Genomic DNA, 14,832 nt, shown 5'->3' on the forward strand with positions numbered 1-14,832 from the left:
AAGGCAAAACCTTGGTCTTCTTGTAGCTTGGCTGATACACTGGCCCCTTTGCTTGCATTAACAGACCATAGATATGTTTGTAGAGTGTGGTAATGCTGTCCTCTTCGGGGACATTTTGCAAATCAAGAAATGACATGAATACAACAGTCTCTACATAATTGTCGTTTAACTATGGTCTGCACGATCTACAGCCATGTGAGCCATCTCATCCAGCTGTTATTTTCATGAAATGATGACTGTGTATAGCCTGAATTGCTTCAAGTAACAAGCCTTGACTATGTAGATGCGCATAAGTAAATGAAAAGATCAGGTCTCCATCATGACCACGACAGCAGCAAATGCAGCATAAAGCAATAAGCTGAGCTAGTTTTACCGTGTGTGTGTCAATCCTAACTGCAAAAATATATGAACGCATTTTGGCCAATAAGGCTTTATTGAAAAAGTAAGCCAAGAAACAGGTACGAACTTGCATCTTTAAATGTGGAGCAATTTTCTGCACACAAAACAGAAATGTTGCCAATTACCGCACGGAAGAAAAAAGTAAACGAGGATTAAAAGGCGACAGCCAGATTAATTACAGCCTAAAATCTGCTGAATGCTGTTTTAAAGCAGGCAGTTTAAGTGTGCACTCTTACCTTGCATGCGACGGAGAGCTACAAACAAAACACCATTGAGTGGCCCACACATCAGTTGGACACTGAATGAAAGATGACTTGGTTAAAAACCAAGCACGATGCGAAAATGTGACAATCTGTGGCAATTACGTGCAGATTTCCACCTAAACTGACCATACTCAATACACCAGTCATTGCATTCAATTATATAACTTAAGTGACAAAAAAGACAGCTTTCGCAAAGAAACATTCTTCTCTTGGAAGCAGAACACAGAGGAACTCGGCAGGGCTGTCAGCAGTACACATAAAAACAAAATAGTACAGAACATACTAATTGACATACAAAGCAGAGAGAATAAATTGCTAAAGTTTGCTTTCCATTTACCCTTGTTCACAATAAGATGACTCGTTTCATACGAAACCCTGAAGCAAGTCACAGAATGAAGGGATCTTTAAGCGGGGACATGGCTCTTAAAACTATTTCTTTTAACTTTCAAGTAAACTTTGTAAAACTTGTCAGACTTGCTGCTTTTTCCCCCTGATTTCAAATGTGGCATTACTTTTTAAATTGGTCAATTAGTTGCCGAGATAATTAGAGGTAATTAGTCATTTTTGGAGGAACAATATACAAAACAGTGTTGGTCGTATGACTCTAATCTTCAAATTTTCCAACACTACGAACACTGGTGAATGCAATAACAGAATCGGTTTTTTGTTGCACCGCTTGGAACTAGTTTTACAGCTCATTAAACTCTGGTGTTTGAAATGGGCATTCAAAATGGTTCCTGGCCACTGGTGCCACTAAAGTTTAATGAGCTGTAAAATTAGTTCCAAGCTGCGCATAAAAAAACCGATCCTCTTATTGCATTCACCAGTGTTCATAGTGTTGGAAAATAAAGATTACAGTCCCATGACCAACACTGCTTTGTCTATTGTTCCTCCAAAAATGACTAATTACCTCTAATTATCTCGGGAACTAATCGACCAACGGAAAAAGTAATGCTATATTTGGAATCAGTGGGGAAAAAGCAGCAAGACTGACAAGTTTTGCACAGTTTACTTAAAAAGGAAGTTTTTTAAGAGAGTGTCCCCCTCCCCACCCTTAAATGGTACAGCACTCAAGTAAGCACAATTTTATTTGACTACCATCCTGCTATCGGTTGTGTTCTGTTATCTTGACAGCCAACGAAGAGAGTGAACAGAAATAAAAACAGCCCTGTCATAATTTCCCAAAAGCAGTTGAAACAAGCATCGCTCAATCATGCTGCTGGGTGTTGCTTCTTTAATTGCATTTCACTTCATTAAAAAACCAAAGCCACTCATTCACACATTTGAGGCAGAACACTTTAAACAACAGAAACCACTGCTATGAAATGTAGAGAGATGCACTTCTGAGATCAATCTTAATCCAAAGAGTAGTGTGTGTCACTCACAACTTACTGACTTCAACCCTCATAGTAATATCAGCTCAATAACTGACAAAGACCGGCCTCAAATACCATCCCCAAGCACTGCATTTGCGTACTTCAGAGGAATTAAGCATCAGAAATTAGGTTTAACAAATTAACAGTACCCTGCATTGATACAAGACAGCTGGCTTTAGGACCCTCACACAGCTACAATTTACACTTGCAATCGACCAGTACTTCTACTTAAAAAGGTTGCTGTTGACTAACTTATCTTGCACTCGAACTATGCAACTTCATACGATAGCCCGCCATGTGACCACTAGGCAGCGCAAACTGGCAAACGAAACAATTTTCAGGCTCTCTCAGAAACTTCTATTATTACAAAAATCCAACTGCGCGGCATAGCAAAATTCACACACACAGAGCAAAAACAGCATCATATCGTACACAAGCCAGGCAGGCTAGTATTTCATTGTAACACTCATAACTGTACAAGGGGCGATCGATTAAATCGCACATGCAAGACACACACACACACAAATTTCACTGTATGGATCATAAGACCCCAAACCGGTCCCGTGTTACATATGCCTCCCTGGAACACAGCATTGCTATGCTGGGCTCGGCTTCTTGTATCTACGTCGCAATTGCACCAACTCTTTTTTCTGTTCCTTGAGCAGGCGTATCACAGGGTCTGCGTCCTGCTTGCTTCCGTCTGCACCGTCCTGCTCCTCCGGTGATGCGGATGGCGCGCGCGGCTTCAGGTCCACCACGGACACCACTTTCTCGCTGGACAGCTTCACCTCAGGACTGTCTGCATCCACATACAGGTCCTCCTCCTTCACGGCCGACAAGTCCAAGAAGCCCCTCGACAAGAGGCGGTCGTTCAACCTATGCATGTCCACAACACACGGCCGGTCGATGCAGTTCGACGACAGCATTGCCACATCCGAAACCCTCTGCGTGCAAGTTGGACAAGGTGCCGGTGCTCGAACGACCCGCTTCCGCTGCCGTCTCCGTTTCTTTTTCGACTGAGTGACTGTTTTCTTTTTCTGAACAGCTGTTTTTGGAGAGGCTGGCACCTTTTTCTTCGGCGCGGGGGGCCGTTTCGGCAGCGGTGCTTGCTTTTTAAACGGCGGGACGTAGTCGTCGTCGTCGGAGCTGGTGGTCGTCTCGTCCGAGGAGACGTCCAGCCGCCCTGGCACTTTGAGTGGCTTCACCTCGATGATGCTGTTGGACTCCTCGAGCACCACCTCTGGCTCAAAGAGCCTGTCCCCTTCGTCATTTTCAGCGGAAGATGGCGGCATCCTTGATCTCATCAAGGCGGCTTCGTACGCCTGCTTCCCGCTCGTCGAGACGTTCCCACCGGCATCCCCACGGCCGTATTCGTGCCACTGGGCTTTCGTCTTGGCAGCTTTGATGCGCGGAGCTGGAGAGGGGGCGCCACCATCACGGCTACTGCCTGTAGATGCTTCTCTGGAAGTCTGCTCTGCCTTTTTGGAGGTAGAGGGAGCAGCAGCAGCAGCAGCACTCTTAGCAGCTTCCAAGAGACGCTTCAGCGAATCTGCACTCGGTGCGATAGGCTGTACCCGTAAGACTGACTTGGCGCTCGGAAGCAACGACCTGACCTGGCCGTTGCCAACCGGGGTGCCTGAACTGGGCTTGGCTCCAGCGGAGACTCCGGGCGCATAAAAGGGAACCACTTGTTGCTCGGGGTTAACGGGCTGCTCGATGACTTCGCCCGTCTTTTTCACGTAACGAATCGCCCGCGGCATAAACGCCAACTGCTTGTCGGACTGGATAGCGCCCCCAGCGAGGGTTGGCAGGGCTTTCACTGCCTTAATGACCACCTGCTCGACTACTTTCCCGGTTTCTGTGACGTACTTGATCTTGACAGGCACGAAGTTGGGTGCCAGTTTTTTCGTATCATCGAAGTCCGTTTTCGACTGCTGTGCGCTGGTGTCGACCTTGTTCGTCTCCGTGCTGGCCACAGCGGTGCTCAAAGGTGCGTAAGAGCCAGTGCTGGCGGTATCTTTGACGGGAGTGTCCGGCGGGCTCGTCTTATTCATCCGGAGAATTGTAGGCCTGACCACTTTGGGCGGCACTTCCACGGGCGGCGGCGATTCCGTCTCCCTGAAGTGGAACGAGGTCACGTCTTGCCCGTCCCAGTGCAGGTTGATGACTTCGTCGGTGTAGAAGTTGTTTGAGATGTTGTTTGCAATCAAAAATGTTTCAATTCCGGCCTTGATGTCTTCCGAGCTCATGGTGGGAACGTGATCCGAGGTGATTACGATGCGGCGGAGAGGCTTCTGGTGCGTGGCTGGAAGGTCTCCTTTCTTCACAGGCTGTGTTACCAAAGTGCCCTCACATTTCCCCTGTACGCCACCCCCCTCATTATTAGCTTTCTCCTCAGCTGGGGTTCTGCATTTCGCTCTCTCTGCTGGATCTAACGCTGAATTCTCTGGAGATTTAGTCGCGGATGTCGACTTGACACCGCTCAAACCTGATTGCGAGTCACCAGCGAGGGCATCATCTTTAAAGCGACGAAACAAGGAGGTCAACATGACTTTTTCTTTGTCGCTGAACAAACTGGAATCCTGAAGGGTGGACTCTTCAAACAACTTGATGGCCTGCTTAAGCTTTTCAACCTTTGACCCAGGTGCAGAATCTTTGCCCCTGTTGCTCGAGCTAGGCGCGGGCTTGAAAACTATTTGCGACCCTATGACAGAGTTACCTTTGGTCGTCTGAAACGAGCACAGCTCGATGGATTCATTCTCGGAGTCACCTTCCATTTCCCGAAGCTTGCACATTGAAAATAGAGTTTCTTTCACTTCCGAAATTTTTTCGGCGGACTTCTTGTCGGTGCGCGCACTTCCAGGCGCTGCACTCGTTCGCACATCCCCTCCTTCATTTCTGGCAGTAGAAAGAGTGGCTTGGTCTGGATCGCTCATAACGCTTTCTTGCCCGGCAAGACTGAAAACGCTGGAGATCTTGATGCCACAGCCGCCGCCGTCGTCCTCCTCTTGCTGACTGCAAGTGTCCTCTATTGTCTCCAATGGTTCTTGCTTAATGCGAATGCCTTGGTGACCTGCTCCAGATATCTCCGGTTGGACCTGTTTTTGAGCCTCTCCTTGAAATAGCAATGGCTTCAGGTGAATTTTGCTGTCTGAAATCTTTACGCACTCCAATCCACTGGCCGTCCCGCTCGCCCCCTTAGCAGGCTCCCGGACGGGTGCAACGTGGACGACAGCCGGAGAGTTATTGCTTTTAGACGCACTTCTGGCACAGCTCCCCGTTTGGGTGCCCACGCTCGCCTCTTTCCTGCTTCCCGGGACAGGAACAACTTTCTGCCGCGGAAAAACCATGCGCGTCTCAATGACTTGATCAGGGTTGGGCTTCGTCGGCACAGCAGGTGGCTTGGCTAGAGGTGGCGCGGCGACGGCTTGAGGAGGTTCGGCCACGGGCACGACCGGTGGCTTGGCCAAGGCCGGCGACAAAGTCCGAACCTGGGCGTTGGACGCCGCAATCACTTCCCTCGCAATTCTCTTCACGGACGCGTTGCCGGGAACTTCTTGGGCCGTTATGACGGTTCGGCCGTTCTCGATCTTCTTGACGACAAAGACAGTTCCCTTCGGCGGGATGGAGCTCTTGTTGGGCTCGCTTGGGACCTTCACCGCAGCCCCCTGGATGTGCAGGTCGCCCCCTGGACTGCTCTCGCTGGGGGGTACCACACGGATCAGGGGCAACATATCGGCAGGTGGAGGCGGGGCGTCGGGTGGCGACACGAGGATGGATTGGGGGGTCCTGGCCCGCCAAAGCTGTACCGGTATCGCCACGGGGAACTGTGGCACTTCGCTCCCAGTCGCGCCACTGAGAACACCACTGTCCACTGTTGTAATGGCCGTGCAGTCCTTTCGTGGCGTTACTTGCGGGGTCATGGGCGACCCGTAAGGGGTCGCCGACGTGACGCGCATCCTGGGTACGGCTCTCATCTCAACAGTTGCTGGGGCAGGCAAGATTCGGCGGACTGCCATTAAGGTATCATCCCCGTTGCAGGTGGTGGCTGACACCGGTTCAGCGGGGCGAAGATTATCTTCAATCGGTGGCCCGCTGGCAGGGTCGTCCGGTGTAGTCAATACAACCAGCTCCTGTCTGCAACAAAAACGGACATCCCTTATTATGCAAGCAACACTGCCAGCGACAAAAGAACCTGAATAGTGCTTATATACTCATGCTTCCCCTCACGCAAGCAATACCTACCCAAGCTACGTTTACTTCACTCAGGACAGCAGCTGTAGAGTTTAAACACTATTTGGTATCGCAAGTGTGCTGGCCTCGGCTGTATATCGACACTCCTGACGTAATATTAAAGCCGGCCGGAAATTGGGTTACAATGGTTCCCGGAAGCCCGAGAAATTAGTAGAAACTACGGTCCGGTATTCATACATTATGAAACTTGCATAACAGCCACATCCGAACCTGGAATGCAAAAAAAAAAAAAAAAAAAAACAGTCTTACAAGAGCTACGCCTAAATTCTCGTCTACAGACGAAACTATGAGGCAGGCCGACTGTTTAAAAAATAATTTATTCTCAAGCTAGCGTTATTTGTGATGATCAAATGGTATCCACTATTTACGCCAACTTTTAATCACAATTCTACGAAAAGTGCCGTTAAAGGGGTGCTTGGTAGTTTTAGAGCCTGTAAAATTTCCAAAGACACAGGTCTACCTTTAGCCAAACAAGTGTTTGTGCTATCACTTCATCATTCACTGTGTCACACCAATTTTCTTCACCACACAAAAGTTAGGCCTTTCTACAAATCAGGCATGGGGTACATGAAGCCGAAGAAAACGAGCAAATGCTTGAGCAAGCAAGCAAGAGAGTAAGTGAGCAAGCATGAGGGCATGCTCAACAGCGTGCATGCGAGCAAGAACTACACAAAAAATATACACAGATCAAAATGAACATTTTTAACCATGTCTGCTGTATCTATATGCACTTCCTCGCAGGCATGAAAAATTTGAGGGTTTTTACGGAAAAAACATGAGCACATCTCTCATACAAAATACTATGCCACAACAGAAATTTGCACACGAATTATGAATTACTCCACCACGACTGCTGCACTCTGAATAGGCACGTTGCGCTGATGCTTGCCTCGCAAGCAGCAGCGTCGTTTCCTATATCCTGGTGGTTCTGGGGGTCATTTCTGTGGTGAAAGATGCCACGCATATCACGGGCTCGGTTTGTAGCGTTCATATTACGTAAGTGTTGGCGCTCTGTCCCAGACACCAACAGCCAGGATTATCACGAGTCATGCACGGGCACCCACACAAAGATAACGCCATGATAACAAGGCGGAGAAGAAAATACGTCAGTCGCTGCTGTTGTAGCCGGCCAGTCAGATTGCAGATAATACAAATGGCAGGGAGGAACCGACTCATTCCTCACGGTCGTCTTTCTTTACACAGTGTCTCAGTGTCAACCCCCATAGATTGTTGGCGCGGCATGCTGCAGGCAGTGGGTGATAACTGCTCCAGAAATCGCCGCTCCTTTATCGATGCCCCAGCGTGCGCTGGAGACAACTTTAGTAGGAAAAGTGCTGCGCTCACAGCGGCCTCTCTGCGTTGCAACGTGCCTATAGGTGCATGGCATGAGCACCGACACTGGGCAATCGTTACCGCCAAAAGTCCAGGGACCGATGCAGGTTCATGGCAGCTTGTTAAGCCTAATGTCACTCTCCAAGGTCTAAGGTCAACTGGTACCCACAGCTGAACATGCAATGGGAATAAGGTTGCTCAGCATGTCATAAGGCTCAACTTGAAGTTGATTTAATCATACAGCAGAATCCCCCAACAACGAAATCGACGGGACGTGCGAAAAATTTCGTTGAAGCGGAAATTCGTTGAGGCGAAATCTGCCCCAACACACCACGAAAGGGCAAGAAAAATAGCCCCGTATATTTCCACACCACTGGCAGCATATTGCAATGTTTAGAAAAAGGAGTGACGCGCAATAACATCGCGTTTATTCGGATAAAAACATACCAATGGTTATGTTTTCTACCTGCATGAAAAGAGTGCATTATGGGGGGGGGGGGGCTGAATAAATGCAGGCGCAAGACGTACTGCTGTACAACAAGGCGTGTCAACATGGCGTGTCCACCGAGCTGATAACTTGCAGATAGCTGCTAGGCCTTCGGAAGCCCCCCTCTCACTTGTGGTGGCAGGAGCGGTGCCATTATCTTATCCTCTGACTGGGCACGGCAGCAACTGACCTCGGCAGGCAAGCCGCGCGCCTGCATTTAACGCGACCGCACGCTCGTGACTAAGATAGGATGACGCAGGTTCAAGACTAAACACGAAACCATTATTTTTGCTATTGACTCTGAAGAATTGTAGAAGGAAAACTGCAAGGACAGCTGCTCACAACGCATGCATGATGGCGCCGCACCAGCAGCAGAGCACATTCGCGCAATTTCAACAGGATGCCGATTGGCTGTAGCTCCGGCTTGGCGAACCAAGTCTGCACCTCATGTAAAGACGGTCAGCCACATCATTATCACCAGCAAGCGATGGCGTCCACCTACGAGTCTGTTTTTGTTTTAGGTGCAAGTGTGGGCGCACGGCACACGTTTTCGGTGAAACTAAACGTCTTGAATGTATGAAAAGTTACAGATGGCTGGCATTATGCTTATTTTATTTTAAAACAAATGTTGGAACCCAGCCCCAATGAGCGAAAATTTCGTTGAAGTGAAAGCAAGCCAGACAAATGGTTCGTTGTGGCGAGGACTTTGTTGCGTTGACTTCTATGGCTAACTGATGAGGAATTGGAAATATTTCGTTGAAGCGGAAATTTCGTTGAAGTGGACTTTGCTGTAGCAGGGTTCGACTGTAACTCACAAAGGTTTATGTGGAGCAGATGTGAGGAAGCAATGCAGGCATGCAACAGCCGATGTGAGGTTTAACATCACGACCAAGCATTCTGTGGGGAAACGCATTAGCTTTCTGACATGACGCCATTGGCCCCAGTGCGAAAGCTTTTTTTCAGTTTTAAAAAAAGCCATGTTCAATAAGTAGCGGCCTTGCATGCGAGGCAATTTACCCGAGACGGCGATATCCTGCTGTACCACTCTTCAGCACCAGTTTAAAATAGGCTGGCCCTTCAGTCTACAAGCCTCACAATCCCCTACCAAGTGTAGTCTAAGTGTAAGCCTCCAAGTGTAGTCTAGTGTATAGTTTACCTGTTGTCCAACCACACTACAGACTACACCACTTATAACAATATTGAAGTGCTGCAGAAAAACCATTGTTGTAACCAGTAATTTCAGAAAAAGTTACTTTTGTACGTATTTAGTGGTTTTCGCCCACTATTTACAAAATGGAAAAAAATGTAACTGCACGGCCAACCACCCAAACTTAGCCATGCCAACCAACTCCACAGGTCGCCTAGGAAAGGCCCCAGTATTTCACATAGGCGGAAGAAAGTCTTTGTCACGTGAACGGATGGTGCGGTTGTCTAGACCAGCTCAGAAAGATGGACGCAGGAAAGCCATTGACATGTTTAACACAATGCCCATTTAATGCACAACCGGAAAACCCTAAAGCAAGGCCCTCAATAAATAAACTACACACAAACAATAAGCACTCACACCTCTACCTAACAATTTCAAAATACAATTCAAATGAAACCCCAAAAAGTCTCTACAACAAAGTTCTACCCAATTATTTGAAATCCACTCAAATCCACTCCTGGCGCGCACTTCAAATTTCCATTCCTTTGTTCTTTTTTTTCCCCTTTTTTGGGGGGTTTTGATGCATCAAGTCCTAGTTAAAGTCTTTCCTCCCACAACTCCTCAGTTTTGTCCAACAACTATGTCCCTAATGAACTGGCCTACCCCGCTGTCGTCGGCGCTGACGTGTCGCACCCGTTGCGTGGCCGCGACTCAGTGGTCGCCGTCCTCGTCTCGCTTCGGTGCTGGTGGTCGATGTGCGCGGTCACTCCTTGGATGGCGTGGGCTCCGCGCATCCTGACTTGTTTCCTTTGTGGCTACCCTCTGGTAGCCACTCCCGCTGGAGGTCCTCGATGCCGGCGCTCGTGCGCGCGGCCGTTCCTTGGATGGCATGCTTCCTCAGTGGCTACCGCCTGGTAGCCGCTGCCGCTAGAGGTCCCAGGTGGGCTCGGCACGAATGTAGCCTTTCTGGATAGTCGAGACGAAGGTCGACGGAGCGTGGACGTTGGCCGCTGGTGCCCGACCGACGCCGCTGGGGCCACGAAGACACAGGTTCGTGGTGCACCTAGGATGACGGTGCCGATGCGAAGTCAGCCCTCTCCCGCCCAGGCTCGGATGGCATAGTCGATGGCCTGGTCACATCCCCCTGGCTCGTTCCGTGAGGCTCACGTGCTCCTGCCGCCTCCTGGTTTCTTGCCTCCCAGTTTCTTGTCTCCCCGTTCTCTTTGTGCGCCCTGCTTTTATCCCCTCTGGGCTCTCTCGTGGCGCACTCTCATTGGCTGCTTGCCTTCTCCATGTCCATATATGGTTATCACGGCACTGGTCTCCTGCAGGGCCTTCTCTGATTGGATGACCAGTGCGCTGCCATATTTTACCATGATGCCTCGGGGTTTAGATGCTGGCGTTCTCTAATTGGTGCACTCCTGGCGCACACTTCACCCGGCATCGAGACACTTTACCGCAGAGGAACGCGGTAAATTTAAATGGACTTGAGTATGCCTCTAGCGTGTTATCTTGGGAGTAATGAGACAGGAGAGGAACAGCATGACAGGTGAGCAGGAAAGAGAAAGGAGGCATTTACTTGGAAGGAGCGCCAGTCGCCTGTAGTCTTTCACCGAGATTAGCAACGAAAGGAGCAGATACGCGGCCATTTTTTGCATGGGAGGTGTCGATGGCTCATCCTACATGGCACGGCGGCGCAGTCACGATAGAAAGAGCGAGGGGAAAGGAGGAAAAGCCGCCCGCTGTCTGTGAACAGCCAGGCTAAACCACTTTTAGAGGAGTGCCGGTGGAACTGCTCTTCTGCCACAAGGGGAAGCCAAATTGGGGGAGGGGGGTACTCCTGCAGCCTTTGCCGTTTGGTCGGGTACTCCTGCAGCCTTTGTCGTTTGGTTATCGGGCGTCACTGGTATTTTTGCTTGATATACAGTGTACACCATTTATAACGTAACCGCTTATAGTGCGGGACCGGATATAACGCTGGTTTTCCTGGCCACCGGTAGGCCTCCCACAGAACTCAAAGCATAAGCGTACCGTTTATGATGCGGTTGCCTGAAGTACAATACCGTTTATAGTGCACTTTCTTGGCAGATCCACTGATTGAGCGGTGCAGCTGGGGCATCGTTTCAGGGCCGCAAAAAAGGAAGAGATTGATTCAACCATCCGACATAGCCCGTGCTCTCTTTTCTCCTCTAACTTAGACACAGGAGATAAAATAATACGCACCCTTTACTTCACATGCTCCGTTTCCTCTCGCCTGATCATCCACAACTGCCCCTGCTCTCGGCAAGTAAGATGCTGTGATTGCAGCCTAGTGCAGATAAGTATTTAACCACCCTTTTCCTTTTCGAACATCTGGAGATAGCAGCTGGAGATAGCAAACCAAGCCACCACACCTGAGATTAAAAGAGCACTGACACGAAAATTTTGTTACTTTTATTGCTTTTATCGATGCTTAATGGTCTGGCGAACCTGAAACAGCACTTCAAATACTGAAGCGCGCGATAGTTAAAATTACATTGAACGGCCTGAAAATCGTTTGTTTCAAATGCCCGCGCTTTCATCCCGAACGGCGCATATGACAGAATCCCGGCCTGACCTCACCGCTTTGTGCGGACGTCACCGGCGCCCACTTGAGAGGGTGTTGCGCCCGCTCGCCACTTGTGGGGCTGCGCGCGTGAAGTGACGTCACGAGTTTGCGACGAGCGCTGTCGTGTCACTTCTTTTGGCTTCACGGGGTGATGTCACGCTGATGTCCATTTGCTGAAGTGCCGCTCCGCGCGCTGCACCGTCGGCGCGATAAATGAGATCCAATTGAACTAGGTTCTTCGCGTCACAGGCCGCTCATATTTCAGCCAGGGTATTCTGTTGAGTGAAGGAAGCGAACTGTGCAATAATATTAACACTGAAAATTGGTGTCAGTGCTCCTTTAATAGCTCATGATAATAAACCACAAATTAAAGTTCTGACTCATAAGTGATGATCAGAACATCAACAAGTATCCACCACAGTGTTTGGTTTTCAACTCCAAGCGGATTTTTTTAGCATCGCTTACTTGCCTTCAATATTGTGCTGGTCATAATCATTGACAAGGTGTTTTTACTTAACCTGGAGGCTAACTGGCGCCTTTAATGATGTCAAAACACCAGATTTTTTCCACAGAACCATCCAAAATAGCAAAGTTTGAAATAGAGGTTGGGTTTCACCGCAAGACGCGGGCACCACGCATGCTTATATTTGTTTTTCTAGGACGGGTTTCTGAAATGTTTACCACAAAATGTATATCCTAATTTTTTTCTACTACTGTGGTTTATTATGCACAACTTCCTATTTTTTTATTTTCTCTGACGCCCGCACAAAAATTTCTAATTTGATCATTTTTTTTGTAATCATTATTTATGAAAACATCATTAAAACTGGTGTCATTGGAAATCGCGTGGAATCACCTGCATTTTATGTCACTAGTTAAAAATACCAAGAAAATGCCGAGCGCTCATGCACGCATGCCTCAAGCACACGTTCATCAAGCCAAGCACGCACACTTTGGGAGATTGGCCAATATTTACCAAAAAAAACACCAGTGTTCGCCACAAACTTCAAGCGCATGTTCATCAAGCGAAGTATACCCATTTAGAAAGATTGGCCAACATTTGCCACAAAAAAAAACTCCACCGTTCACCGTATTGTGGCAACACTTGCTTTGGAACGAGAAAGACACGTCATAGCGTATGCTTCTCATTCGTTCATCCTCGTGTCGTCGTACCGACGCGCTCTGTAGAAGAGCCGCGACTTGAATGTCGAAGCTGCTGTAGGTGATTATTGACTCCACATGATCCAGCCACGGATAGTTCGCTCGGCCAAAGAAGAGGCCGCGCTTCGAGAAGTTCGTCGTGCAAAGCATCCGCTAGAGACGATAAGTCGCGCTTGCAGAGTGGCATACGCAAACGCCGACCAATACGACGAGCTCACTCTGGCCTTGCTCAACACGTGGTCATTAAAATGCTGTGCCGCCAACGTCAACCACGACACCACAACGACACTAAAACTCAACATTGTGTCTGTCAATGATCACCTGTAAGTTGTAACAGCTTCGTTATCCAAGTCTTGCGCGTGAGGAAAAGCTTCCCTGAATTTTTTACATACCACACAAAGCACAGAAAGTACAAAGGACTATGCAAAGACAAGTACTATTCACCTCCGTGTCTTCCGCCTGCATCAAGGAAGGGCGGGCAAAAGTGGATGTTAGCGAAAGTTTCACAACTTGCACGCAGATAGCACAAGCATGCAATGGGAAGGCGGGACAACTGCCTCCCCGAAAAGGACAACTGCCCGAAGCGATGCCATGGCCAATGCAAAGCAAGAACCAAACTAGGCCTGCTTTTGTGAAGTCCCTAACATATGACTCCACATACAGTAAACAAAAAAAAGTAGTACTAAAACTAGAGTCATCTGATGAAGCTTGATGCCCAAATTATGCGGATCACACAGATGCGAAAAAACAAAATCCCATAAGGATGAAGCTGAGCATGAACATGGCACAACACCCCTAGCAACGGTTTAGAAAAGTCCATAAGTCAAAGCCATCATCTAAAGATCCACGAGCGGAATGACGTGCCGTGCAGCACTCAACCATCCCAAGACCGATTAAAGAATGATGATACCGTGCTGCCTCTAAAACGGCTTTGATTTTGCCTTTCTAACGAACACGTGCATCATTGACAGCCACAGCTTTCTGGGGAAAAGAACACGCACATGATCCAATAATCTTAGCGTCCTAATATTTTTCACCCCTGAACTAGACCTCTAGTTGTATCAAGTAAGGTGTGCAGCTAACACTCTGCCATAAGGTAGCTACAATTTGTTTCTCTGCAGCTAACACACCGACATGTCGACAAAGCTGTAACTATTTACACGAATGAAAGTTTGGGCTAGCTGGTAGACCACTGAGACAGAACAAGAGAGAGACTGGATGCTCCATTGAAGAAAATGTGTGCAGCTCAGATAAAGAAAACATCGAACGAAGAGAGAAGTGCCACATGGACAAGAGAGAGGAGGCCACGAGAGTATGCACATCACGACAGGCTTTCTAACGAATTCTACCCCCGCCACCACTACACACCTGGACATGAAAAGGAGACACGGCCCAACACCAAGCATCAAAAGTGCTGCACAAGTAGCAGAAGGACAGCCCATGTGCCAGACATGCACAAGCCAGTGCTTCACAAGCATGGGTGCACCGTGCAAAAGCTGGCGGTTATGCGAGCGCTTCCTGTACCTGAAAGGCAGCCGACGTGGTCAGGGGTGGCGCACATTCCCACACGCGATCCGGACCAGAGGGCAGCAAACTGTTGCGCTGTGGCGAAATAAAACGTATGGTGGCGGAATGGAGTAAAACATGACAACAACTGCTTTCGACCAAAAAAAAAGAAAATAGATCTTTCGACACCTGTGGCAGGGGTTCCATAAAACAATAACTCTAGCGGTAAGGACAAAAAAGGTGTGATAGATGAGAGGGACACAGGAAGAAACAGGCAAACACACGTGCTGCTGTTTTTATTCCTACAATCATGTACAAAC

At 48.5% G+C, this 14,832-nt stretch overlaps 1 protein-coding gene across 4 annotated transcripts in view; it reads right to left on the reverse strand.

Moving 5' to 3' along the window:
* Window positions 1-414: 414 nt before the first annotated feature.
* The window catches only part of LOC144142841 (uncharacterized), a 38,161-nt gene continuing 23,743 nt past the window's right edge, over window positions 415-14,832 (reverse strand). For 2 of the 4 annotated variants that reach the window (XM_077674633.1, XM_077674634.1), the window contains exons 4-5: window positions 14,531-14,608; window positions 415-6,175 (exon numbers count right to left, since the gene is read on the reverse strand). In XM_077674633.1, coding sequence (XP_077530759.1) covers window positions 2,635-6,057 — 3,423 coding nt within the window. In that variant the 5' untranslated portion in view covers window positions 6,058-6,175; window positions 14,531-14,608 and the 3' untranslated portion in view covers window positions 415-2,634. The remainder of the gene's footprint in view (window positions 6,176-14,530; window positions 14,609-14,832) is intronic. The other 2 variants (XM_077674631.1, XM_077674632.1) reach the window with 1 other exon arrangement.

The sequence above is a fragment of the Haemaphysalis longicornis genome, unplaced genomic scaffold (genome assembly GCF_048455015.1).
Source record: "Haemaphysalis longicornis isolate Haplotype H1 unplaced genomic scaffold, Haemaphysalis longicornis Haplotype H1 scaffold_6, whole genome shotgun sequence".
NCBI lineage: Eukaryota > Metazoa > Arthropoda > Arachnida > Ixodida > Ixodidae > Haemaphysalis > Haemaphysalis longicornis.